The sequence below is a fragment of the Xyrauchen texanus genome, chromosome 9 (assembly GCF_025860055.1).
Source record: "Xyrauchen texanus isolate HMW12.3.18 chromosome 9, RBS_HiC_50CHRs, whole genome shotgun sequence".
Lineage (NCBI taxonomy): Eukaryota > Metazoa > Chordata > Actinopteri > Cypriniformes > Catostomidae > Xyrauchen > Xyrauchen texanus.
Genome location: NC_068284.1, coordinates 40,738,018 through 40,765,971, shown reverse-complemented (window position 1 = coordinate 40,765,971; position 27,954 = coordinate 40,738,018). Strand labels below are relative to the sequence as shown.

Sequence of the window (27,954 nt, the reverse complement as noted above, 5' to 3'; positions counted from 1 at the left end):
ACTCTCTGCCGGGATTCCCTTTGTTTTTGTACTTACAACTAAGATCAGCAATCCGTGCCCACGGAGTTCCATGGGACTCTCCTTTACCTACCAATCCATTTATTTCAAAGGTTAACCCTGGACCGTCATCTGCTGAATGGGTGTCTAGATTGTATGAACAGCTAAGATTAAAAAAGGACAAAACTTTGGGTAACTGGATCTTGGAATGGTGATCTTGAGCCAATGGATTTGGGACAGGACTGGCACAATTCTGAGTTGTATGTCTCAAAGTTGAATAAAAAGTTGATCAAAAAAAAAAAAGTGTCCTTTAAAGGCATATTCTGGGTTAAATACAACTTAAGTTCAATCAACAGCATTTGTGGCATAATGTTGATTACCACCAAAATTATGCTGCCTTTATGTGCTATCGCATTACCTACTTCCCACTTCTGAAGTGGTAATGTCGTGTTCAAGTGCTTTGTTGGTGGAAATAACAGAAAATATGAAGGACGCCAAGCTCATTCATGCATACAGTATTTCTATAGGAACTTTCATTTTGACAACATAGCACATAATACACAGTTAGCTTGCTGACGATAATGGAATTTTGGTCAAATACAAGCTATTTTAACAGTTTAAAAAGGTACAACATCCATCAAATGGTTGCTGATATACAGTACCTAACTGAATATGGCCAAAATGGCAAGTGCTAACAATTAGCTGTAATTAGAAAAATGTATAAAACCTGTAATTCACTACAGAAGCCACACTCTCTCCTCAGTCTCCTCCCAACTTGGAAACTCAAGTATCAAAATGAGTTTCCCATTCATAATTATGATTTGAGGGGTCATTCATGTGCAACTTTCATGTGGGAAACTCGTATTTACAATAAATCTGATAGCACATGAAGGCAGAATAAATCCCACATTTTCTTATTCTTAAAAAAAAGAAAAGAAAAGTTAAATTCTGGGTTACAGTGAGGGACTTACAAAAGAAGTGAATGCTGCCAATCCATAAACGTTAAAATACTCAACGTTTCAAACGGTTAGCCACAAGATGTTAACAATAAACATGTATCCATGATTATAGAGTGATAAAATCCCTTACTAAACTTTTCTGTGTATTTATATCCAATTTTTACAACTCTGTTACTATGACAACATAACGTATTGAACCCTAAAACAACTAACAACAAAAAAACTCTACGTCTAAGTCTACGGCTCAAATTTTTAACAGAAAAATAATTGTAAGTGCTTTTATAAAAGGATTACATTTACATTTACATTTATGCATTTGGCAGACGCTTTTATCCAAAGCGAATTACAGAGCCCTTATTACAGGGACAATCCCCCTGGAGCAACCTGGAGTTAAGTGCCTTGCTCAAGGACACAATGGTGGTGAGTATGGGGCTCGAACCAGCGTCCTTCTGATTACCAGATTACCAGTTATGTGCTTAGACCACTACACCACCACTCCAGTAGCTTTGCATTTCTGCCTTTAAACTCTCCAAAAAATTTACCCCATTCACTTCTATTGTAAATTACTGTAACATCAAGTTTATTTTATTTTTCTAAGAAAAGGAGGGACGAGTCAAAATTATTATTTGTGGGAATCAACAATATGTCACAAATGCTGTCGATTGAGCTTAACTTGTACTGAATCCGGAATATTGCTTTAATGGTTGGTTTAAGGGTCATGCCAACAGGAGCTGGTTTTAAAGAAGCTAATGTGACAACTTTAAAGACAGAAATAGAGCGAGAGAGAGTATAACATCAGTGTGTGTGTGCAGTATTTATTCTCTCTGTATGGGTTTGCTCTATGTTTTTAGAGGGCACATTCCTAGGCTGGGTGTTGGGATTCTCTCCTCCACTGTTTCCCACACAGACAGAGCTCACAGGAGGCCCTTTGTTCCTGCTTCAGGCCATGAGGGACCCAGATCCAGCACAGCAGCCCCTGAGAGACCTCCCAGCATTCTTCTACAGGCCGTCCCCTTCCACACCTCACCTTCAACAGGCCCAGAGGTGACCACGACTCACTCTGGTCCTCTCTGTTTATTTACTTCTACTTCTAGCTACCTCTCTCTGGCCATCACTATTTCACTTTCCTCTCTCAAGACACCTGAAACATCTAACCAGGTCTAACCAGACATGATGAAAAAAGTTTACAGAGACCAATCAACCAACAAAATGTCTTCACAGTCGTCAATTATCCTGGTTCTGGATGGTCCGGACAAAAACTCTTGCTTTTTTGCTTATTGCATAGGACACGTTACAAAGAGTAAATCCATAAATTCCATCTATAACATTATAATCTGAGCTGTTGTACCAACAGGCCACGACCATCAACAGCATTGCAAGACATTTTGTTGGTCACTTGTGCTACGTCTAAATTCACATAATCTCAGAGTATGTACTGCGTTTGATGAAGAACGTACTTACATGGCATACTATACAGAAGGGAAGCATGCATATTCGGCCATGGTGTTGGTTTTGTTTCTGTCATATCATGCTGGATATCCCTGCCCACACTGCAAAAAATTATTTTCTTTCTGAGTATTTTTGTCTTGTTTTCAGTAAAAATTTCTAGACATTATTAAAAAAAGATACATTTTCTTAAGAGCATGTAAACACGGTCAACGTCTTGACAAATAAAATATAGATGCAACCCCCTTAAATTGCATGCAGTACCTCTTTTATCCTATATAGAGTTCTCCGGGTTATACAGAGCTAATTGATTACATAATTTCAGATGGTGAAACCTATTCAGCATGCACACACGTTCAGAGTTAAGTTCCAGAAAGAAAGAAAAACCCGCTTATTTTGCAATGTTTTATTTGTTTAACCTGTTGATACGCAAACCATGAAAATGACGTACCTGAACTTAAATGGTTGTATTTACTGGACACAGTTGTAGTATCTTTTGAAAGAAGACACTTTGGGCTTTATTTCCCAAGTTGTTATTTTGTAAAGTTAGAGAAGATTAAGTTTATAGTAATGGAAATATTTTGTGCTGAACATGTTTTTATAATCTAAAAAAAACTATAACAAAAGTGCCAAGACAACCCAGAAATACAATGTTCCCAAAGCCACAAGTCTAAAGAAGTTATGTTTCAAATTTGAAGATGATCTAACAAAAAATGAGGTTCCTGCAACCTTTTTTCTCTGAAAATCGCTGCCTGTGTACAGAGTAAAATTAAGGCTCCACCTTTCAAGACGACACAAAGTCTGACTGCACTTGGCTATTATGAATAAAACTATGCCACATTTTTAAAAATAGACTTTGGAGACCCACTCATTTTGTTTACGAGACTCTAATATATAAGATAATATACAGTTTTACAACATGAATTCTGCTCAGATTGCATAGTTTGTTGAAGAACGATGATGAAGGGTAATTCTTTCAGGCGAGATCTCATGATGGAGATCTTAATGGAGAATATATCAATATTTGTCCGATTTATCACTTTTATGGACAACTCTGGTGAGTTTTCTTGTCTATGTAACGATTAAATTAACTAATATAAATGATATGTTGTATGTTAAATGTCAAGTTGGTCAATCTGAGACAGAGTTGAATTAATCTGTCTTTTGTTTAATTAAATGCATCATCCATGCAGTTATGGGTTCAAAAGGTTTTGCAAAAGGCTTGAAATCCAATGTCGTACAATCAAATTTACTTGATTTAAGTTTTTAATGAGCATGCTCATGTTCATTAATATTAATTTGCTGGGTTAGCACATGCACATGTGAAAACGTTAAGCAGTTTGATAAGAAGTATCAAAATGTTGCATCAGTATGTTTTTTTTATATAAATTTTTATCCCCTTTTCTCCCCAATTTTGGCATGCCCAATCCCCAATATGCTCTAAGTCCTTGTGGTGTTGCAGTGACAGTCAATCCACGCATCTTATCATGTGGCTTGTTAAGCACGCTACCGCAGAGACCTAGCGCATGTGGAGACTCACGCTATACACTGCGGCATCCATGCACAAATCACCATGCACCCCACCAACAGCGAACCACATTATAGCGACCACGATGAGGTTAGCCCAATGTGACATTACCCACCCTAGCAACCGTGCTTATTGTTTGCTTTGAAGCCTGACTCGAGTCACTCAGCATGCCCTGGATTCCAACTTGCGACTCCAGGTTTGGTAGTCAGCATCTTTACTTGCTGAGCTACCCAGGCCCTACTGTATAAATAATAGAGTTTTTTTTAATGTAATTTGCATTATTTTGTGCAGATTTATAATGGATTGTCCAAGATTCATAGTGATTCAACACAGATTCACTGGCTGGAAGAAATTTGCCCCTTACAGCTAAGCTGAGATCTCAAGATACACACACTACCTGGGTAGAGAGAGAGAGAGAAAGAAAGATAACTAAAAGGCCTTTGCACACATTGACACTACACAATTGCATCTATACCATTATACACTGAGATATTACTCATGCTAAGGAACTAGAAATCTTGCTTAAGTGAGAGGACATTTTTTTCCTATAGTTACATTGTTAATAAATTATCTGGCTGTTTACTTTTTCACAAGATTACTGAGCCCATTTCTTTTATATCCTCCTAGAGACGAACCTAGCCCTAAGTATTTGTGAGAGTACAAATATTTTGATACCTGTTTCATATAGTATATGGAATGAAAGAAATAGAAGCATCAGCGAAGACAAATGATGTCCACACAGCAAGCAAACATGGAACTATGCTTCTAACCACAGTTGGAGAGCTGTAGTTCCGAATGTTCGTTGGAACACCAAATCGTAAAATGTTGTTAATGATGGAACTTGCGACAGTAATTGGCCAAATCTTTTGGGATATGCACCCCAGCTTTGACCAGCTTATGACCATAAATGACCAGCTTTGATCAGCTTGAAACCATGTAAAGCTGGTTTTACATGGTTTCAAGCTGATCATTTAAGTTCATTAGCTGGTCAAAGCTCAAGTTTTAACAGGATTTTCCAGCAGGGTAGCTTTTAAATCATTCAGTCTCATTTTTACTGGCAATTTTTGTCTTATTTTCCAGTAAAAATATATATAAAGAAATATAAAAAATATTGAGAAGCAGAATGGCATAATATATGAAGTCTTGTTTTCAGAGAAACCTAAAAAAGATATATATATATATATATATATATATATATATATATATATATATATATATACTATTATATTGTTATAAGCATAAAACATTTCAAAATCTAGGTTTCTCTGAAAAGACAAAAATTCTTATGTCATTTTGCTTCTCAAGAAAACAGCTTATTCCGGAGTTTTGCAGTAAGTGGTGTTCTGAAACATCACATGAACGCGAATGCAGCCGTTTAAGTGATTAAAGGCTGTTAAGAGAAAATGCTTTTAACACACATGGTTTCTGTCGGAGAACACAGCATATCCATGTTAAAGCATAAGTGAAGGTCTAACTGGTTTTTGAAGATTTTGCATTTGTGTATGTGGTCAACTGCATCAGGGGGAACTCCGAAGTCTGAGGGGAAACCCCAATGTATCCTTCACTGCAATGCATCTGTCGCATTACACAGTGCATGCAGCTTTCATGTCTTTAGCAAATTTCGCACATTAAACAACATTCTGAAGTACGTGTACATGAGCTATTATAATTTGATATCCGCAGAAGTTATTACTCCACCCCCTGCAAAACATGATTAACAACAGCTCTATATTGTTGAACCAACGTGGTTCAAATGATAAGTAGGGGTTCTAGCTTGTTTGGCGCCCTGGGGAGTGTGGTGGTGATTCTAAATGAGTTGTTGACTGCCTCGTGCTGCCCATGTCGCCCATGCCTAACGTGCCTAACCATGCCAATGATGGATGTGCGACACAGTTACTATGGTTTCGGAAAACAGTTGTGACTAGCTAGTTCTCAAACCATGCATCATAATATGGTGGTTAATCAGTGAGTTACGTTGTTCTACGGGAAACGCACCCCTAGTTGATAGCTGAACTACCAGCTGGATTTTTTTCTTTTTTTTTCTAGTAAAAATATTGGCACAATCTGAAAACAAGACACATTTACTTGAGAAGCTAGTTTTCAGAGATTTCAGAGAACTTGTCTAGTTTTCAGAGATATCTAACCAAATGTAATAATATTTATGCTTATAAAGACAAAAAATAAACTTGATTCAAGGGGAAAACAAATGTACTTTTCTTACCCCATTGGCAAATAGATTTTTCTTGTTTCAAGCATATACCCCACCAGATTTCATTTGATTTCTCTGAAAACGAGACTTAAGATCTTATGACATCCTATTTCTCGAGCGATTTTTCTTGTTTTGCAGTGAATCTGGTAGACCATTTTAGTCAAGCTCATTAGAGCTGTTAGGCCACAGTGGACCAGCAACACTACATCTACAATGTTCAAAAAACTGCTTGACCACTGTAAGACCTGGGTTTTCCAGAAGGGTACCAATCAGAGGTGAAATCAAATAAATCAATGATGGTTGCTGGGACACTTTGAACAGAATCGTGGAAAACTTGAGAGATAAGAATCCTTATACCTATACAATTGTGAACATGTTTCTTTCAAACACCCAGAGTGTTATGAACATCTTGTCTCTGTTTTGGTTGTCTCACTGGTAGACAGATTGTTCTGTTGGAAGCAATGATCGTTAGGCTGAATTTCAAAGACTGATTAACTAATCCAATAACAGAACAAAAAGCAAGATTAAGAGAAGAAGAAAGAAAAGACAGAAACCGGGATAAAGAAAAGAGAACTCTTTTTGGAAAGCAAAAGAGAGTATGTGTTTTTACTGGAACGCTCCACTGCATGTGAACACAGGAGAGATCACAGCCCTGCATGCTGCTTAAAGTCAGCATGAAATAAAAATGGACCCAATGTACTTTCTTGATACATGTTTCTGGTCTTATTGTGAATGACTCATCAGTTCAAATTTTTCCAAAGGAAAAACAAATACTGTCTACATAATATTTCATGAAACATTTAACACATTTTCCACCTCTGAAAGGACTTTCCACCAAGTGCTCTTATTTTTCAATCAGAGTATGGACTACTATACAGTATGTACTTAATATGGTAATTAATCCAGTACCACCGACTTTATTAGTGGATCTCAACTGGTGGGTCATGACCAAAAAGTGGGTTGCAGGTCTGTTCTTACAACCACAGACAGTAGGGAAAATACAATGCTACAGTAAATGTAGGTTCAACATGTAACCTAACACATAATTGTGCAAAGTTAGGCTTCGCCATTAAAAGGATTCTCAACAGGAGAAAATGTTTATACTAACAGAATATTTGGCACAATGTTTAATGCCATGCTAGTAAATCCAATTTCTGTTGTTTATGCATTTAGAAAAATGTCCTATTCGGATTAAAAAATATGCCTATGTAATGTTAATAATTTTGCATATATTTGGAACCTATGCAGTTAATGGTAATATTAATGAATTCATGTTTTTACCAGGGATATTTTTGTTTACTTTTGTATAATCAGCAATTACAGTACTGTGTTGGGTCACGACACTCCAATTTAAAGGGTTAGTTCACACAAAAATGAAAATTATCCCATAATTTACTGACCCTCAAACCATCCTAGGTGTATATGACTTTCTTCTTTCAGCCAAACACAATCGGAGTTATATAAAAAAAAATATACTGGCTCTTCCAAGCTTTATAATGGGAGTGAATGGTACCTTAGATTTTGAAGCCCAAAAAAAGCACATTCATCCATCATAAAAGTAATCCATACGGCTCCAGGGGGTTAAAAAGGCCTTCTGAAGCAAAGCGATGCGTTTTTGTAAGAAAAATATCCATATATATAACTTTATTAACTATAATCACTGGCTTCTGGTAATGGCCTTCCACACATTAATGAGAGAGTCCAGTTCTGGCATTTGATGTAGGCGTAGGGTAAGCTACAGTGAGAAGTGACGAACATGGAAGAGCAAAGGATAGAGCAAAACAAAACGCCGGTCACAAATTAGAAGTCAACAACAAGGATTTTCAAAGAAAAATGTTGGAGGATTTCAAAATAAGAGAAGAGAAGATTGAGTTTTTTGCCCAGCCCTATTTGTCTGAACCGGAGTACACCAACCAGGAACTCTGGGAGATGGAGTAGGCTGCAGCAGTGGCACAAACAAAACAATTTGGTAGATGGAGAGTACAGGAAACGTGGAGGTCTAAGGTACCATTCACTCCCATTATAAAGCTTGGAAGGGCCAGGATATTTTTTAATATAACTCCAATTGTCTTTGGCTGAAAGAAGAAAGTCATATACATGTCTTGAGGGTGAGTTAAATATGGGATAAGTTTCATTTTTGGGTGAACTAACCTTTTAAAAACTGGGTTTTGAAGCAAAACCAATTGAGAACCACTGCTATCCATGTACTGTATACAAAGGTCCTGCCACAGTACTGCTTTGTAAGGGCATGAATACAGATGAAAACTATACATATTGTTTCTAACTGTCTATCTCTATTTCCTCCTCTCTCCCTCTATGGTGTTGATGGTTTTGGTTGGTTTCAGTAGAGATTGATGGGAGGTGGGGCAACCACATTTTGCTATGGGGAACAGAAAGAGTGAGAGCAAGGGAGAGAAAGAGAGAGAATACTCATAATTGCATGTTCTGCTGATGCTGCTTAAGAAGTTATGCCAGCAGGGATCAAATAGAGTTTGCTGTAGGAGTGTGACCTCTCTGAGAATGAAAGAGAAAGAAAGAGTGATGGATGTAAGAGTAAAAGACTGCCGAAGACCCACAAACACCACAAAACAGCTTTCGGTCAGCAGGACAAACCTCAAATCACATGGAGACAAAAACTTGGAGAATTTGTGAGTGAGATAAGTGAGAGATAGAAGATGGGGATAAGAAAAAAAAAAGCAATTAGAACATTATTACAGCGTGCAATAAATAACTCACGCTGGGGGATGTGTCAGTAAAGGAAAAACTCATGTGTGAAAGGGTTAAACAGAATGTCAGCCTCAGTCACCATTCACTTTCATTGCAACTTTTTTTTTTCATACAAAGAAAGTGAATAGTGACTGAGGCTGACATTCTGCCTAACATCTCATTTTGTGTTCCATGAAGAAAAGAAAGTACTACAAATTTGGAATGACATGAGGGTGAATAAATGATGACAGAATTTTCATTTTTGGGTGAACTATTCCTTTAAGTAATTTCAGGGCGAGTTATCATTTAAGGCGTGAAGAGCCAAAAATCAATTTTCAAAGAAAACATTTCTCTCTGAGAGTGAAAGATTTGTTTTAAATCTATTAGGAGCCAGTCAGCACAGCCCAGAGGTAATTTCTGGTTAATGGAAGAGCTTTGTGGGTGTGTCTGGCTTTTCCATCTGCACTTTCCTGAATTATTATTTGCAATGATGTGTTTCTTTGTTCTTTGAGATCACATACACATGCACACTAGAAGTCTCCAACCAGATCCACCCAGATGGGACTCGAATAACCATCAAATTATTGTATAACATTGGGTTGGTGTTGGGTTTGGCTTTGCAATTAATGAAAACTAAATATATATAAATTAGTTTTTTTATTGATATAAACGTAATGTGCAACATGTGCACATCTCTTAGGCTGTGTACACACTGCACATAAATCCAATTTGATTTTTAAATGAGATCTTTAAGGATGCATTAGTGTATGTTACACTCATATTGTGTCCTTGAATGATGAAATAAAATTCTGATCTTGATGTCAGAGCAGTGAAAATCTGTTTATGGGTTCCCAGCATTGATTGGGGTGAAGGGTTTCGCTAATAGGCTTCTCTTACCTTTTCACCACGTCGTCTCCGCTCCAACATGTAAGCTCGTCCACGCCCATCTCCCCCTCACACAGCGTCTCCGGAAGAATGGCGAAGAAGGACTTATATCGGGAGATGTGCCCTACAAACTCCCTAAAATACAAACAATTAAATAAACAACACATACAAAACATGAATGGCGAGCCTGTAAAACGTAATCACAATTAAGCTTTACGTATATATATATACGTATCATTATTAGTCACATGCTCAGTAAGGAACCAATCAGCCATCTTGAATTTACCATCACATTAACTATGTTCAGAATAGCATACTAATCCAAACTAGCTTCATATATTTGACATCAAAATAGTCAAATCAACTTTATTTGAAGAGCACCATTCAGAAAACATATGGTTTAAAAGCAGCTTTACAGAAAATCATGCCTTAAGCCCAAAGTATTCTTCAGTTTTGACATGAAAATTTCACGTCTACGTACAGTCCAACGTGTTAAAGTATGATTCAAATGACAGTGCACATACACAAGCGGTTAGCGTATGCACACTATGACAAATATGAGAGACTGGACTATTGCCCCTCAGGAGTTTGGACATAATAATGACTTTATATTCCTTCAGGCTGTAATTATACAAATGCAAATCTCCTGACCTCCTCACACAAGCTCTCTTGAGTTGCACATCCATTGTTGTTATCTCAACATTCATCTCCTTGTTGTTTATCAGCGATTACATCTTCTAGTGATGGGTCGTTCATGAATGATTCATTAATTTTGAACAAATCTTGGATGCACTAACTAGTGCAAATAATTCCAGGTGCATTCTGTGTGTTCAGTGATGCACAGTTAGAAAAATCGGGCTGCGCGTGTTCAGTGCTCGAGCCCTCAGCTGATGATGAAATTTGCGTCACTCATCCTGAATGAGGACGCTCAGCATTTGCATCCTTACGAAGTATACTTTGGGGTCTAATGTCCTTAATACGGTGGCCCAGGGGTGCACAACACAACACAATTAGCAGAGCAAATACACGCTGAAAACACAATGGATACAAATGGATTTGGGTCTGCATTAAATTTAAAATTTTAAAACAACATAACCAGTAAATAAATAAGTTGGTGTTGACGGGTAGAAAAGGGGTGGGGCTAACAAATATTACTCAAGGAAAACACACACACACATAAACACTTCCATTTTCTCTAATATACAGTTGCATGCCAGCACACTTTTTCATTAAAAAATAAGTAAAACATTTTTAGTAAATGTGGTCATGCTTACCGTGCAACTTTTTTCAGACTTCTACCTCTATCACTCTTAGAGGATTTCAGAGGGAGTGAACTGAGAATGGTCAAACCCCCAGAGCAAGACAATGGAACAGTCCAGCGGAGGAGGCGGCAAGCAGTTGGGAGGGGAGAACAGGGAGATGGAAGAAACCAAAGGGCACCAAAACAGGGGGACAGGGTGGTGAGAAAGGGAGAGAAAAGTCATGACTCTGGAGAAAAAAAATGTCACTCATGCACATGCAAAATCAAAACATGGATGATGGGTAAAATAACACCAGAGAAACAGCTCAATAAGGAAAGCTCACTTTTTCAGCAACTTGGGTTCCGGATGTTTTTTTGCAGTTTCTACCCAAAAAATAAATCTACACTGAAAATATTATTTTTGACAAAAAAAAACAGCCCAACTAGAGGTATGCAGTGAAGCCATTATCTGTATCTGTATTTGTATTTGTTCATATGACAAAATGATCTGTCTCTGTATTCGGATAGAGCCGGGTGTGGGCGGGGCTTAAACCGAAAGTGTGTTAAAACCACTGATCTATATATAACTGGATAGCTCATGACGTCACAACAGTGAAGCTACTGCGCCGCCATCTTGGTATTCCCTAACATTCTGTACTCCTATGTGTCTCAATGGGAAATCGTCTGTTTTGGTGAGTAATTTGTACCCATCCAGTCACATTAAAACACATTTCTTATGTCTGCATACACTGTATCACAATGCAGTCTTCCTAAATATGTAATTCATTATTTATTTTAACTTTAATTCCCCCCCCCTGCTTATTCTAAATGTGAGCGTGTTATGTTACTCTTTATTGCAGCAGCATTACGTACAGTGGCGCACGTGCGCACGTGTTTCAATAGAAACAAGTTTAAGAAACTGAGGTAAGATATCAGTAGACATTTTCAAACATATTTTTTGCAGGCTTTAAAGTTTTTATTCTGAATACATAATTATGTTTTGTAGCTTTTGTTTACGTTGAACGTGCATTGTGGTTATTTTCTTAGGATAAATGAATATTAGCTATGCAGCTAACGTTAACTTAGTGTGTTATACTGTTATGCATTGTGGTTATTTTCCTAAGTCAGCTTTTTTGGTCAAGTTGAATATCTAATTGCAGATCAACACCGGTTACATATGATAAATATAATGTGGGCTTTCATTAATTCTCTGTGTGTGATTTGTACTTTTTGCAGTGCAGGCCTGAATACGGTCCAGCTCACGGGCATCATTTATAAAGTGATCAATTGGAATAGACGAGGAGCAGGGCAGGACTGGTAATCTGGACTACCGGACATTTTTCCGGTGGACCGACAAACTTTGGGGCCGATCAGGGTGGACTGGCCATCGGGAGAACCGAGCGGGTCGCTGTGTCGGCCGCGATAATCTAAAACGAGCCGCCGCGTTAGCGTAACACTACCCCCAACAACTTTTTGACAGTTATGTCAAATCCCGGGCCGATTTCTCTTTCCAGTCCAGCCCTGAAAAGGTGCACATGGATATTGTTGAAGTTAAACAAGGTAAATTTGCCGTTTGGATTTCAATAAACATCGCACTGAATGCTAGATAAAATTGGAATTGGTTTGCAACAGGAGGAAAAGCTGTATGAGGAGTCAGCCTGGCTTCACTGAAGAGCTGTTTTAACAGAGTAAAAAATTATACTGTCTGTTTTTATTTGCAATGAAGATACTTTTGCAACATGCAGTATAAGTCTCATAAAATTACTGTGTTTCAGATAGTTATAACATTTAATATTAATAGAAAAGTTGACCCAAATATGTAAATTCTGTCATCATATACTCAACCTCATGTCCTTCCAAATCCATGTGACTCTTTTTAATGAAAGTAAATGGTGAGCAAAATAGCTTGTTTTGGTCACCAATGGCTTTCATTATATGGACAAAAACATTTTTTTAAATGTCATCTTTTGTGTTCCACAGAAAAAGTCATACAGGTTTGGAAGGACATGAGGTTGAGTAAATAGCTGTGCATAAGGTCTTAAGTTGGGGTATAAAGTTCAAGGCTTCGTAACTACTAGTTAGTTTGCAACTAAGTTGGTGCTTAATTTGGTTGCTCCACCTGTTCTTTAAGTCAATTTTTTTTATGTACTTGGAAGCTTTTGTTATTGAACAAATAAATATGTATGATTTCCTTGAGTGTGCATATGTCAATAAACCTATTTCTGATTATGATTTAAAATATCAGGGGATTGTTGAAATAATTAAATGCTCACAAGCTGGTATGTAGATGTTCCAGAAATGAATGCAAATGGATAATTCCATTAAGTAAAGGTAAATTAATGTGTGTGTGTGTGTGTGTGTGTGTGTGTGTGTGTGTGTGTGTGTGTGTATATATATATATATATACACACACACACACATACTACATATGAACTTGTGTGTGTATACTATGCTACATTTTTATATTTGGTTCTGGATTTATTCTAAGAGGTACTGTCTAGTTACAATATCAACACAAAGCTAGTCGTTTTTATTAACTTTAAAATTTGTTGATGTGCATGCACCCCCTAAATTAGTTCACATTTACTATATAATCTAGTCAAAAATGGTTAATAATGTTGGCAAATTATGCAGATGTATAATTTGTCAACATTATGAACTAATGAGCATCAACAGATTTAAACTATGAAGGCAGAGAAACATTGCATCCTGTAACAATCTGCAGATGGATAACTTTGCTTTAAAAAGGGGTATTAATACACTTTGGTGTTGTATTTTTACTGTTGATTATTAAAGATTATGATCGTTATGGACACTCTACATGGGGATAACGACTAATGTGTGCTTAATATGTACATAGTCATAAATTACAACCTGTGGGCACTTTAGCCGCATCCTTAAGTGAGTGTTGTTTCGCGGTTAAACGCTGCACATGCCGCGATGCCCTCTGTCGGTAGGGAATAGTAAGATGGCCGCCAGAGCACTTCCGGTAGCTTCACCTACTGCTGGCAGTTTAGAATTCTATGAGCTATCCAGTTATATATATAGATCATTGGTTAAAACTAAATGAAACAGCCATTTTTAAATGTTACTCTTACGTTTATAGTTTCTATTAATAAAATATGCCTTGTGTATGCTTTTTCATAACAATAGCCAAATAATAATTTCACAATTATTATTTAATTAAATATAATTTAATTATACATTTTGTCTTACCAGATGAAGCTGAATTTATTGACCCCTTTAACTGTGTAATATGCTGTTAACTTTGGTTTCTCCTGGTATTTCAGATATTAATATCTGCCTGAAACAGAATTGTCATTCATCTGTTCATGTATAACAACATTATTCTGGAGGCAGTTTGTGTCAAGCAAAATGTGAAATGTCAAGCACACATTTTGCAGTGAATAATACATACAAATTCAAGCATTAAAATAAATATAATAAATACATATAGCCAACAAACAGGTGAAAGTCCTGTAAGTCTATCAGGAATTGTTACGATAGGACATAATAATAATAATAATAATAATAATGTTAACTTTATACAGTGCCTTTTCAGAGCTCAAGAACATGTAACATGCTCAAATTTAGCACAGTTTAAATAAGAACAAGAAGAAAAAACACAGAGCAAGTTTCAGTTTCTTTGACTTAAATAAGCAGGAATATTCAAAATTGATGAATACTATATGGAGCATTTAAACGCTTTATGTAGCACTTTAACTTTTTTCAGAATAATGTCTTAATCAGTTATGAATATAATATCTGTTGGGAATATAAATGTGGTCAATTTTAAGAGATGGCTAGACAAGCTCAGACATTAAATCACCACTTCAGGTCAGGAATACATCGCACTCATGTTTCTCCTTTACTGTATATCGATGCATGACAAAGATTGGCCAGGACATTCTGCTTAACTTCGTGGAAGAAAAAAATTCATGCAGGGTTTGGAACAAAATGAGGGTGAGTAAATGACATTTAATTTTTAGGTGTGCAATCCATTTAATAACCCTGGAGCTCATATTAGGTCTATCTTGAAAGGCTTGTGCATTATCATAAAAAAAATATTTCTCTATGAATTTTTTGAATGGGCTCTTTACTTCCAGAATCCTACAATCAAGTTTTATTATACTTGTTAATGGAGGTCCAGGATGAACATAAACAGACAGACAGTCTGGAGTATTATATTCTCTTGTCAATTGTGTAATGCACTGTATTGTTGTGCACCTTGTGTTTTGACCTCATAAACAGGGAAGTTAATATCTTTTTATGTTTAAAATGGGGTACACACTCATGAGATGGAGACTTCAGTCACATCAGTCTAAGAGAAAAGGCTGATTTATTGTAAATATGGTGCTGGCCGTACAGTCATGTTGAAATCACATGACCAGCCATATACTACTCGCTTTATCTCAACAGTACCTTATAATTTTATGTTTTCACTTGGGGAATAAATTAATCATGGCTGACAGCGAAATGCACATATCAACAATGATATTTGTAACGGAGAACTTTTGCTCTTGCGGGATGCTGAATCACACTGCCTCTAGGTGTCAGTGCAACATGAACAAAAGATTTCTGAGTGCACATTTAATTACTGTTGTCCTAACTTGCCATTCAGAGCACTTCCAAGGATCTTGGTGCAGAGAGATGATGTCATGCTTACAGTGATGAGTGTTTGCTATCCTCTCCTACCCACTCCAACTCAGGAAAAATTTGCACACCGGAAAACGAGCCTCTAATCCATTTATCTCTCTTTGTTCCAGCAGGCAACAGCCTCAATGCCAGTAGCAGCGCTACTCTTGCCAGCGTACCACTTACTGATAGGTATACAGAATAGGCAGATTCTTCAAGGAATGTTCCCGGTTGAATACAAATTAAGATAAATCTACAGCATTTGTGGTTTACCACAAAAAATAAAATCGACTCATCCCTCGTTTATTTAAAAATAAGCAAAATGCTTTGTGAACTCAGAAAGGGATTTTAGGCCTAGCTGATCATTTTTTTAATACGTAGCCACAATATATCTGTGTCCATATAAGTATCAGCTGATTTTAGTGCTATTATATATAATTATAATATATAATATAAATGTATATATGTATATATATTATAATCAGTATTCATCTGGTTAGGCTGACAGAAGCAGATAATATCAGGGATTTTTTTAATACTCTCTTTTTATAGCTATGTTTTCTACTGAACATTATACAGGGCTCACAGACCATTTGAGCGATGAATTTCCTTTACCTTTCCAGCCATCTGTGATTATTGAAAATGTAAAAAAAAAAAATGTAAAAACATCTCAACAAGAAAAATATATTCTCTATAGAAATCCAGAGATCTAACCTGTGAAGATGCGCCAAAATGCCGATCTTATCGGCTCCTGGAACATCCTGTGTGTTGTTGGCAGGTGGAGGTGTGACTGCAGTCGATGGAAAAGTCCTGACTGTGGTGGATGACACGTTTGAAGAGTGGCCACATACCTTATCCACCTGAGAGAGAGAGAGAGAGAGAGACAGAGAGAGAGAGAGAGAGAGAGAGAGAGATGATGATGATGATGATGATGATGTCCAGTTCCCTCAGGAAGATAGAAAGGAAGACACAAGTGTGTGTGTGAACAGAATAAAAAGGTAACAGATTGAATAAAAGCTATAGATTTTATCATTTTTATTTGTATAAATAAATAAATTATTTTAGCTTTCTTCTGTCTTAAAGTCCCTAATAAACAGCTTCTTTGAAAAACTTAATTGAAAATGATGCCTTAAAGGGATAGTTGAAATCAAATGAAAATTCTCTCATCATTTACTCACCCTCATGCCATCCCAGATGTGTATGACTTTCTTTTGTCTGCTGAACACAAACGAAGATTTTTAGAGAAAAAAAATATCTCAGCTCTGTAGGTACATACAATGATGGTGGCCAGAAATATAAAAAAAGCACATACTGCATAGGCAGCATAAAAGTAATACATATGACTCCAGTGGTAAAATCCATATCTTAAGGTGCAATATGATAGATGTGGGTGAGAAACAGATCAATATTCAAGTCCTTTTTTTTTTTACTATAAATCCCCACTTTCACTTTCACATTCTTCTTTTGGTGTTTCACATTCTTTGTGTATATCGTCACCAACTGGGCAGGGAGGAGAAATATAGTATAAATAGTAAAAGAGACATTCATATTAATCTGCTTCTCCCCCACACCTATCACATCGCATTGAGTATTATGGATTACTTTTATGCTGTCTTTATATGCTTTTTGGACCTTCAAAGTTCTCTCCAACATTCACATTCATAGAATGGACCTACAGAGCTGAGATATTCTTCTAAAAATATTTGTTTATGGACAGCAGAAGGGTAAGTAAATTATGAGAGAATTTTAATTTTTGGGTGAACTATCTCTTTAATGTCACTGTTTTTTGTGTGTTTTTTTTCTCCCCAATTTGGAATACCCAATTCCCAATGCGCTCTCTGAGTCCTCGTGGTGGCATTGTGACTCGGTGGTGGAGGACGAATCTCAGTTGCGGAGACCGTCAATCCACGTATCTTATCACATGACATGTTGAGTGCATTACCAAGGAGACATAGCGCGTGTGGAGGCCCATGCTATTCTCCGCGGCATCCACGCACAACTCACCACGCACCCCACCAAGAGCGAGAACCACACATTATAGTGACCACGAGGAGGTTACCCCATGTGACCCTCCCTAGCAACCAGACCAATTTGGTTGCTTAGGAGACCTGGCTGGAGTCACTAAGCACACCCTGGATTCGAACTCGTGACTCCAGTGGTGGTAGTTATCGTCAATGCTCACTGAGCTACCCAGGCCCCCCTAATGTCACTGTCTTTAAGTCAAGACAGTTGGTGGTGTTTCAGACCATGTTTGTTAACTAAATCTGACAAAACCTCCCTTTAGGGACATCCGGGGGACATATACCCCTTTTCGCAAAAATTATTCATAACAAAAATAAATAATATATATATATATATTTTTATAAAAAAATTTGTTCTAAAAATACAAAAAGTTAAACTAGGTAAACATGTGTGGGTAAGGTTTTGTTTTCCTTGTGCAGACATATATGGTTAAACCTGAAATGACATACATTTTGAGGAACAGTCAACAGTCAACAGTCCCCATGGGGAAAACACTTATAAATAAATATTGTCTTAATGAAAATGTAAAAATCCAGAAAGGTTTCTGTGAAGGTTGGGTGATCAACATATAATTAGCTTAGTACATAAAGTAAACAGTAGATGTCTATAGAAAGTCCCATTGTAACAGAAGGACAAATGTGACTGTTTGAAAAAAACTTTCTCATTAGAGACTTTTGCTGTTACATAGGAGAATTTCCCTTTATATCTACACTTGCTTTACCTACAGTATCTCTCCTCCTCTTTCACACACACCATCCATCCACTTTCAGTTTGTAACCTATAAGAAAATCCTCATAAACCACCCAAAACCGCCTACACACACACACACACACATACAGAGTATTTAATCAATGCTGTTTTCATCCCACTAAAAGCTCTGACAGACATCACCAGTCCATTAGTCAAGAGTTGACCCGACTCGTCTTGATGCTGATCCAAATGATTACCCTCGATTTCTGCCTTCTCCTATCAGTCACCTTTAATAATGACCTTTTTTTTTTTTAACAATGAATAAATCCTTATCTCCTGCATGATTTGTCACTGCCCAAGGAGCTTAGATGGGAGGGTGGAGGACAGGAAAGAGACAGAACATTCCCTCTGTCACACATTTTACAAACTGAATGAACAACATCCCGGTTCATCCCGGCAAAACCAAAGATATGGAGAATGCTGGAGACAGCAGGCCCATATTCTGCAGTACTTGTGAGGGCCAAATCTTAAAAAAAAAAAAAAAAAAAAATTTAATTAATAAACACAGTAAAACTTCTTAAAACAGACAAACAAAAACAAACCTTACTAGTAAAAAGGGTCATAAGTGAATAGAAACACAAGCTATCACATGGCTTCAAAATATATAGAATTAGTCATATCGACTACTTTTTAATGGTAACCGCTGTGGTTACTTTCAACTACCATTGTATGGAAACAAGGAGTATGAACATTCTTTAAAAATTCTAATTTTTGTGTCATACAAAACAGCATAGTTGTGTCAAACAGCATTGAAAATAATGACAAAATTTTCCTATTTTGGTGAACTATTCTTTTAACACATTAGAAGCCTGAAGGAAGTATACAATATAGCTGCATAAGCACATTTAAATGCATCAAAGCCAAATAAAAAGTGAAACCTTAACAACACATTCACAAACAAGCACACACCACAGTTGTGGGATTGGTTGCAATACGACAAATGTGTCAACATACTAAAGCAAAAATGGCAAGTGCAGCCATTCACAACAGATCTCAGAACTACAATGGCCAAAATACAGTGAGCTACCATGAAACCCACCACTCACGCACATGCCAATCTAAGCATACCAGCATAGGCAAAGAAGTAGATGAACCCTCGTACCCTGCGACCTTAAAGACGAATTTAATTGTTGTTTAATTTTGAAAATAACAAGCAGGAGGGCAGGAATGACAAAACACACACACACACACACACACACACTTACCTAACTATCTAAATTGGCAAATAGAATAGATTTTTGTTTTCAAATAAAGCTAATTATAATTACTATAGACAAAATATTTTAAAGCTAAAAGTCTTTCCTGAGCTTCTTTCAGTGATTGAAAATATACATTCCTAGTCATTGTCTTGTAAACCACTGGGTTAACAGTAGGTTAGTGAAATTATACGAGTTTTATAGCAATCATTTCAGCAACTTTCAAGAGCATGGGTTTAATTCCAAATGAATGGCACAGGGCCTATATAAAAAAAAAAACACACACACACACACATAGTCAGATGTCTTTTTGGAAACCATGCCAGGGTAAAGGATGAGTATATTTAAACCATTTATAAACTACTGTACCTTTAAAATACTTTATATAATTTTATTTAATATAGACCTTGTATAAACTTTATTAAACATTGATGTGTTATATATCAATTTAAATGAATAAATAATTAACAACTTTTCTGAATTGGAGTCTTATAACTTTAAAAAGCCTTTGAGCTTGAAAGGAAAGGAGAATTATGTGTACTGGCCAAAAATGTGGGAGCGCTGGGAAAATATTTGTGTTTGGATTTTGCTGTATTCTGTGTAGTTTGTTGATTTACCCTCTATTGTAAATATTTTTCCTCCCTCTTTTTGACGAACAGCATGAGAACCATCATTTCCCTGTAAATAAACTCAGCGGTGGATTTTGGACAGATATCTCAAATATACAAGGGCTATCCTTGAAATGCATTTTATCCGGTTCCACTGGTCATTTCTGTATCCTATTCGAAGCGGATGGCATCCAGGTTAGAAATCAGCCAAAATTCGTACTTATTAAATGCTAAAAGGTTAAAGGAGGTTAAAAGGATTTTCTCTCCATCTGGTTGAAGTTGCCCTAAGTCAGGAATCAATTTATTTTCTGTTTGGTAAATTTGGAATTCTGGGAATTCTTTTTTCCCTATGAGGCTTGGTTAATTTTATAAGTTCATATTAATTCAATAACCCCCAAGAGTCTTCTCTCTAAGACATTACAGACAGAAGCAATGGCAAAACAATGTCTTCAGCCATCACACATCGGTATGAGCTCAATGCCCTTGTCCTCATTTGACCTACTTCCTAGACTTTTTGTTATTACATTATTGCAAAGATTTCACCCAAGTTCCTTACATTTATTTACAGAGGGGCTTTTCACTGTAAAAATGTAAACTTTTGGTTCCTAAATAATATTATAAATTAATAACAAAGTCAGTTTCAATTCAATTTGTTCTGCTCCTGGGGCTAGAACAATATTCACCAAACCTATAAAAAAATCTCCCCTCTAGCGTACCATCTAAAATATTCTGGCTCTTGAGTCCTTTATACAGTATCTTGGGGCATTATGATAAGAGTTAGAGGCTGAGAAAATGTTCTAAATGTTCTGTTCTAAAACCAAGTGAGCTGCCTGCTGAGACAGCTTTTTAACCCTCTGGGGTCTGAGGGTGTTTTGGGCTCTGGAGAAGTTTTGACATGCCTTGACATTTGTGCTTTTTTCAGTTGCTTAAAAACACATTAATGGCTAAAGTCTGATAACACTGTATTCAGCACAAACTGGGCTACAATAATATGTGAGCAACATGTATGTACAGGTTTGTATTTTTGAGAAAATAATGTTTATGCATGGTTTTAAAAAAAACAAAAATGTTGTTAAGTCATTGAAATAAGGCTATATAACACATACTAAACATTTGTCCACAAGACTTTTGAGAACTGGATCTTGTAGCCTAGAGTTTTTGCTACAAAATGATGTGAAAACCATCCTGATCACTCATTCAAACAAAACAATATAGTAATTGAACTTTTGTAAGACACTTTTAGTGTTAGAAAGATTGTATGCGAGGAGGTGTGAACTATCATGAATATGGATGTATTTCAAGTTTTGAATGAGGAGACAAAGACCCCTCCCCTGGGTCTATCACAGTGGAATGTGACAGAAAGACTTATTGATCAAAATCAAGTTTTAATTTAAAAGAAGTAATATGACTATACATTTTCTTTACATAAAGACCTTACTTAATTTTAGACATACACTACCATTTAAATGAAGTCTCTTCTGCTCACAAGGCTGCATTTATTTGATCCAAAATACAGTAAAAACATACATAATATGCTGAGTGGTGGTGGCGTAGTGGCTAAAGCACAGGGCTGTTAATCAGAAGGTCACAGGTTCTAACCACACGGCCACCACCATTGTGTCCTTGAGCAAGGCACTTAACTCCAGGTTGTCCCTGTAAGATTGTCCCTGCTTTGGATAAGAGTGTCTGCCAAATGCATAAATGTAAATGTTAATGATTTTCTAATATGAGCATATTTAAAGTGCATTTTACTCATTTCACCTGAACAAATTTGCAAGCACAAGCTTTGTTGATGATAATGAGGCAGCATAAACACTAGATCAAATATAATCTAAACATTCATATTATTTTTACATCATATTACATACTATATTTATATCATACAGCATACAATTTAAATACCTGCTTTAGCCGAAACAACATTTAAATGTAACTAAAACTTGCCTATTAGGACATATTTCAAATTTCAATACTCTGAATCCTGGCTGGGAAGTCCGGAAACAGTCCCACTAGTAAAATATGTACATGTTTATATAAAATACCATGAAAACTAAATGACTTACTATTCCGAAATTGTATCCACTTCTGGATCAAGTCACTCGTCAAATACAAACGTTCATTGGAGTCCCGCTTTTCTTCTGAGGAAAATGTTAACTCTTCGTCACTATCTAGGAGTTTCCTCGCCTGTATCTTGCGATCTTTCAAATGTGCTGAAAAGTGAATGAATTTGTTGATTTTAAGGCACGGGGTGTGGGGCGTTTACCATTTGCCTTGATCGCCTCAGCACATTACCGTATGAATAGTGTCCTCTGTATGTGGGTGTGATCGCATTAGGGATAATTAGCTGAGCCGGGAGAAACTGTACATCGCTTTGTTTCAAAAAGATTACATTGCAGGAGAATATTTGTTTTAAATTTGATTTGTTTTATTTAAAAGAAGACATTTTAAGCTTATTTTAGACATATGTTTCATGTTCGTTTGGTAAGTATTTGTGGAGTTTCAGTTCATTTTTGTGACGTGTTTCGGATATATGCTCGCGAACACAGAGGCTGCTGTTAGCTCACCCTTTTTATTTTCTTTATTTTACAAAAGCACAAGGTTTTGTTGTTATTGTGATTGTACACAAATAAAAGCAGACCCTTTATAGTCTCTAATGATGTCTTACAGTTTTCTGTATGCTCCAAAATGACAGAGTATTTTATGTTGTTTCCGCTTTAATGATGAATAAAATCCAACAGGACGCGTCCGTCAACCCCAGAGGGTTACGGCATCATATGCCTCCTAAGGCAGCTTCTATAGACAGTGTCATGGAACCTCAAAAGTGACAGCCACTCCACATGTTACACAAATGGCACTTTGCACAGGAGACTTGACTCGCTTTTGCTTAAAATAGAGATGTAATGCTCTAACATCACAAGTTTCTAATATTTAAAACAAAAACAAAAAACATAGCAAACACAAACATTTCTCTTGCTTTATCTGCCATCTTTGGGTTATTTTTTTTTCACTGAGCTTGTCTAAATGCATTCTGGGATTGTCCCTTCTGTGAAGGATACATGTGATGTGTGCTCTGGGGGAATATTGAGTTGCATGGTGTGGTGTTGGTGTGTGATGCTGGTTTGTTTATGTAAGAATCCGTTTCAGAGGCATCTGAACTTTTTCAGCAATCTCTTGCCCTTGCAACAATGCATTCTAGTTAAGAGGATCACCCACTATACTAATTCTGAATATGGGGGGAGGATGGATGGATGGATGGAATAATAGAATGACAGACAGAACCCTTCATATAATGCTAAATAGAACAACAGATAGAACGTAAAATAAAACAGACAGACAGACAGACAGACAGACAGACAGACAGACAGACAGATAGATAGATAGATAGATAGATAGATAGATAGATAGATAGTATACACTATGTAATGTCTTAATCCTCTCTGCTCCACAGCCTGCCGATCTGGCAACAGCAATAATACTCAATGCCAGCAATAGATAATGAGAATGGCAATGAAATGGAACAAGAAAAACCCTTTAAATCACATCCAGCCAACCAAAAACTGACAGTCTGCCCATTGACACCTGATTTAGATCAAAGCCAATGGCAGAGGAAGAGTGATGTTTTTTCTGCACAAAATAGACACATTTACTTTGGGAAGTCTTGGAAGATATGGATTATGTTATTATAGGCCATTAGAACATCACAGATCCGTTTTTCACAGCATTTACAATAATAAAAACATCTAACCGCTCTCTCTTGGTAAATGTGGGAGACAGATACTATGCTGAAATTACTTTTTAAACGCCAGTGATGTTTGAATAACATAGCAGTAAGTCACGGCAGATCTCAGCAGTGTTGAATTAAACAGCACTTAGAATGAGGCCGGCCGCTGTGCCAGCATGGGAGGGGAAGCCAGTTTCACTGTTTAGTTAGTGGGTTGTTTTTCATGTAGGGCTAGATTGGAGTGTGGGTTTGTGTGTGTGCATCTGACATTTTCTGGTCTCTTTGTTTCAATTGTTAATGCCACACTGATATTTATACACAGGGGTGTAAAAATTACTCAGAAATTTTTACTTAAGTGAAAGTATGGATACTGTATGAAACTTTTACTCAATTAAAAGTCCAAGTATCTAGACAAAAACATACTTGAGTAAAAGTAAAAAAATCATTCACATTAAATTGTACTTAAGTATTGCAAAAGTAACTTTTTTCCTAGCTAGAATGAAATGGCCCAGTAACGACACTTAATGGTCCCAATGTGGCAGCATCCCTAAATAAAGATCTGGAGAATATTCGCAGGTGGGCAGATACTTGGAAGGTCACGTTCGAACCAAGCAAATGCAAGGCTATGGTTCTGTCGAGAAAGAGGCCTCCATCCCGCCCGGACCTGTTCTTTGGGGCAATCAGAATTGACCTCTTTGAGCAGTTGAATATTCTGGGACTATGTATCGATAAGAAGTTGCTATGGACTAATCACCTGTCAAACATCGGCAAGCGTGCTGGACAGTGTCTTGGAGCTCTGTGCAGGTTGGCCAACAAGCTTGATGTCAAAGGTAGGGCCAATGTCTACAAGGCACAAGTCAGGAGTACCTTGGAGTACTCATGCCTTGCCTGGATGAACGCATCACAGACCACCCTTGGGCAGCTTGACAACATCCAGAAAAAGGCACTGAAAATCATTGGGGAGGATGAGGACACTGCCCTAAGGAAATATGCAATCAGTCAGCTCAGCCATCGTAGAACTGTTGCAGCAACAACTGTGCTTTTCAAAATGCACACTGAGAACTGTCCAGAGGATCTCAAAGCTTTGCTACCCCCACCAGATCTCGTTTGCCGAACCACTCGAAGAGCACGACCAAGTCACGTCCTAAAACTCCCCAAGTCTAACACCAAATGCTTGGGAAGGAGCTTTCTTCATTCGGCTGTAACAACTTGGAATTGCCTCCCCTCTACTGTAGTAGAAATCACCTCAAAGAATGTTCAGGCCTTCAAGAAGAGACTAAACAAACATCTCCTTAGCAAAAAACCTGTAATTTCTTGATGCTTAATGTCACTTATCTCATATTCTTAGTCCTGAGTAGCTGCAGATCACGATAGGCTTTCGGGCCACGAACTGCTAAAGCCTGTATCTGCTAAAGCACAAATAAAAAAAATAAAATAAAAAAAAATCAAGAGATGAGATTGTGTGAGAGAGGATATTGCTAATTCTACCCTTCTAACAGTGCAAATATAGGCATCATAGTGTAAGATAGAGGTAGACCAATATATCGGATTTACAGATTAATCAGAACAGATGGTTGCTTTTTGGACATCTATGCCGATAGTTTTGTTTTCTTTATTGTTCTTTCGTGTTTCTCTGTTGCCAACACTAGAGGATTCTACAGTTAGAACGGCTTGCTTCTATCACCTCAATTAATATTTTGTTGTATCGATTAGATAATCATGTGTTCTAAATTAAAGCGAGAACATCCCAAAAATTGCAGCTATATGGAAACATTGCCCCGTAAGTGTCATGAATGCAGTTTCCCAGCAAGCAATGTGGCTTCCAAACATTCCCAGACACCAATTCTCACCACACAATGCAACGCTCTCAATCACCAGACTTCTAAATACACATCTCTGCATGCAATTGCAGACCTTTTATAAAAGACTTTCAGCGACAGTCACATCACAAAATATCCATTCTATTCCCTTGTGTTTAACGTTGCCAAGCATTCATAGTCTGCCTGATACCTTGTTATAGTTCCTTTACCTGTTTTGACCACAAGTTTACTTACAGCCCTATTATGTCTGTTTGCCGATTGCCTGACCTTCTGCCTGTACTCATTGTTGGATTGTTGCCTAAACTTCATTAAACTGCCATACTGCATTTGCATCCTACTCTCCTGGTGATATTTCATGACAGTAAGCATATACATTACATTGTGTAACAAGCTTCATATCTTGTGAATAATAATAAACCTTATTCCACATAAAACTTCACATATATATACAGTAAATATATGTACATTCACTTAGCACTTTACTAGGAACACTATGGACCAAATAAAGTGCCAATGTGGTCTTCTGCTGTTGTAGCCCATCCGCCTCCAGGTTCAGCGTGTTGTGCATTCTGAGATGCTATTCTGCTCACTACAATTGTATAGAGTGGTTATCTGAGTTACCGTAGCCTTTCTGTCAGCTTGAACCAGTGTGGCCATTCTCCGTTGACACCTCTTATCAGCAAGGCGTTTCCGTCCACAGAACTGAAGCTCACTGGATGTTTAGGAAGTAAACTCTAAAGACTGTTGTGCATGAAAATCCTAGTAGATCAGTTACAGAAATACTCAAATCAGCCCGTCTGGCACCAACAATCATGCCATGGTTGAAATCCCAGAGATCACATTTTTCCCCCATTCTGATGGTTGATGTGAACATTAATTGAAGCTCCTGACCTGTATCTGCGTGATTTTATGCATTGCACTTCTGCCACATGATTGGCTGATTAGATAATCACATGAAAAAATAGGTGCACAGGTGTTTCTAATTAAGTTTTGAATGAGTATATGTATATACAGTATATACCGTTGAAGTCAGAAGTTTGCATACACCTTAGCCAAATACATTTAAACTCATTTTCACAATTGCTGGCATTTAATCGTAGAAAACATTCCCTGTCTTCGGTCAGTTAGGATCTCTACTTTATTTTAAGAATGTGAAAATATTAGTAGAGAGAATTATTTATTTCAGCATTTCTTTCTTTCATCACATTCCCAGTGGGTCAGAAGTTTACAAAAACTTTGTTAGTATTTGGCAGGATTGCCTTTAAATTGTTTAACTCGGGTCAAATCATTTGGGTAACCTTCCACAAGCTTCTCACAATCATTTACTGGAATTTTGGCCCATTTCTCCAGACAGAACTGGTGTAACTGATGGGCCGTTTACACGACAACATTTTCAACTAAAAACGGAAAACATTTTATGCATTTTGGCTGTTCATTTACATGACAACAGCGTTTTGGGGCATGGAAACGCAAACTTTTGAAAACGGGTTTCAAAGTGCAAGATTTTGAAAACGATTCCCTTGTCGTCTCCGTGTAAACATACAAAAACACGAATTTGTGAAAATGGTGACGTCGTGTGCACACGTATTACGTGTTCAGTCTATAGACATGAACTTCGAGAACTTCGTCCTTACCTCCAGGTCCAACAGACCAACATGAGATCACCAGTTGGAGTCCTTAAAAAGGTGCCATGCTTTATAGTCCAGGGTCACTTGTAGTAGTAATAAAGCAACCTCATCGTCCGTCGAGACAAAATTGCTCGATGCTTTCGCCATTTTCATTGTTTGTATTCACCGCTCTGTGGAAGAATGCTTATGTGTGCAGGGGCATGGTGTTTCTTTACAAAGTGACATCGCCAGGTACTGGCCTGGCATGCATAATACAGCATTTTTAGTCATTTTCACAGATCCATGTGAACGGGGATCGTTTTGACAATGTTGTCGTCTGTATATGAAACTTTTCAAAAACGCAAAGGAAAAACGTTTACGTTTTTAGTACATTGTTGTCGTGTTAATGTACCCTGATTCAGGCTTGAAGGCCTCCTTGCTTGCACATGCTTTTTCAGTTCTGCCCACAAATTTTCTATCAGACTGAGTTCAGTGCTTTGTGATGGCCACTCCAATACCTTTATTTTGTTGTCCTTCAGATATTTTGCCAAAACTTTGGAGGCATGCTTGGGGTCATTGTCCATTTGGAAGACCCATTTGCGACTGAGTTTTAACTTCCTGGCTG

General features: G+C 37.2%; 1 protein-coding gene across 2 annotated transcripts in view; it reads right to left on the bottom strand.

Moving 5' to 3' along the window:
* gpc5c (glypican 5c) overlaps positions 1 to 27,954 on the bottom strand; it is a 214,124-nt gene that overhangs the window by 95,561 nt on the left and 90,609 nt on the right. Inside the window, exons 4-6 of one of the 2 annotated variants that reach the window (XM_052133236.1) lie at positions 16,320 to 16,465; positions 11,005 to 11,064; positions 9,743 to 9,865 (exon numbers count right to left, since the gene is read on the bottom strand). In XM_052133236.1, coding sequence (XP_051989196.1) covers positions 9,743 to 9,865; positions 11,005 to 11,064; positions 16,320 to 16,465 — 329 coding nt within the window. The remainder of the gene's footprint in view (positions 1 to 9,742; positions 9,866 to 11,004; positions 11,065 to 16,319; positions 16,466 to 27,954) is intronic. The other variant, XM_052133237.1, reaches the window with a different exon arrangement.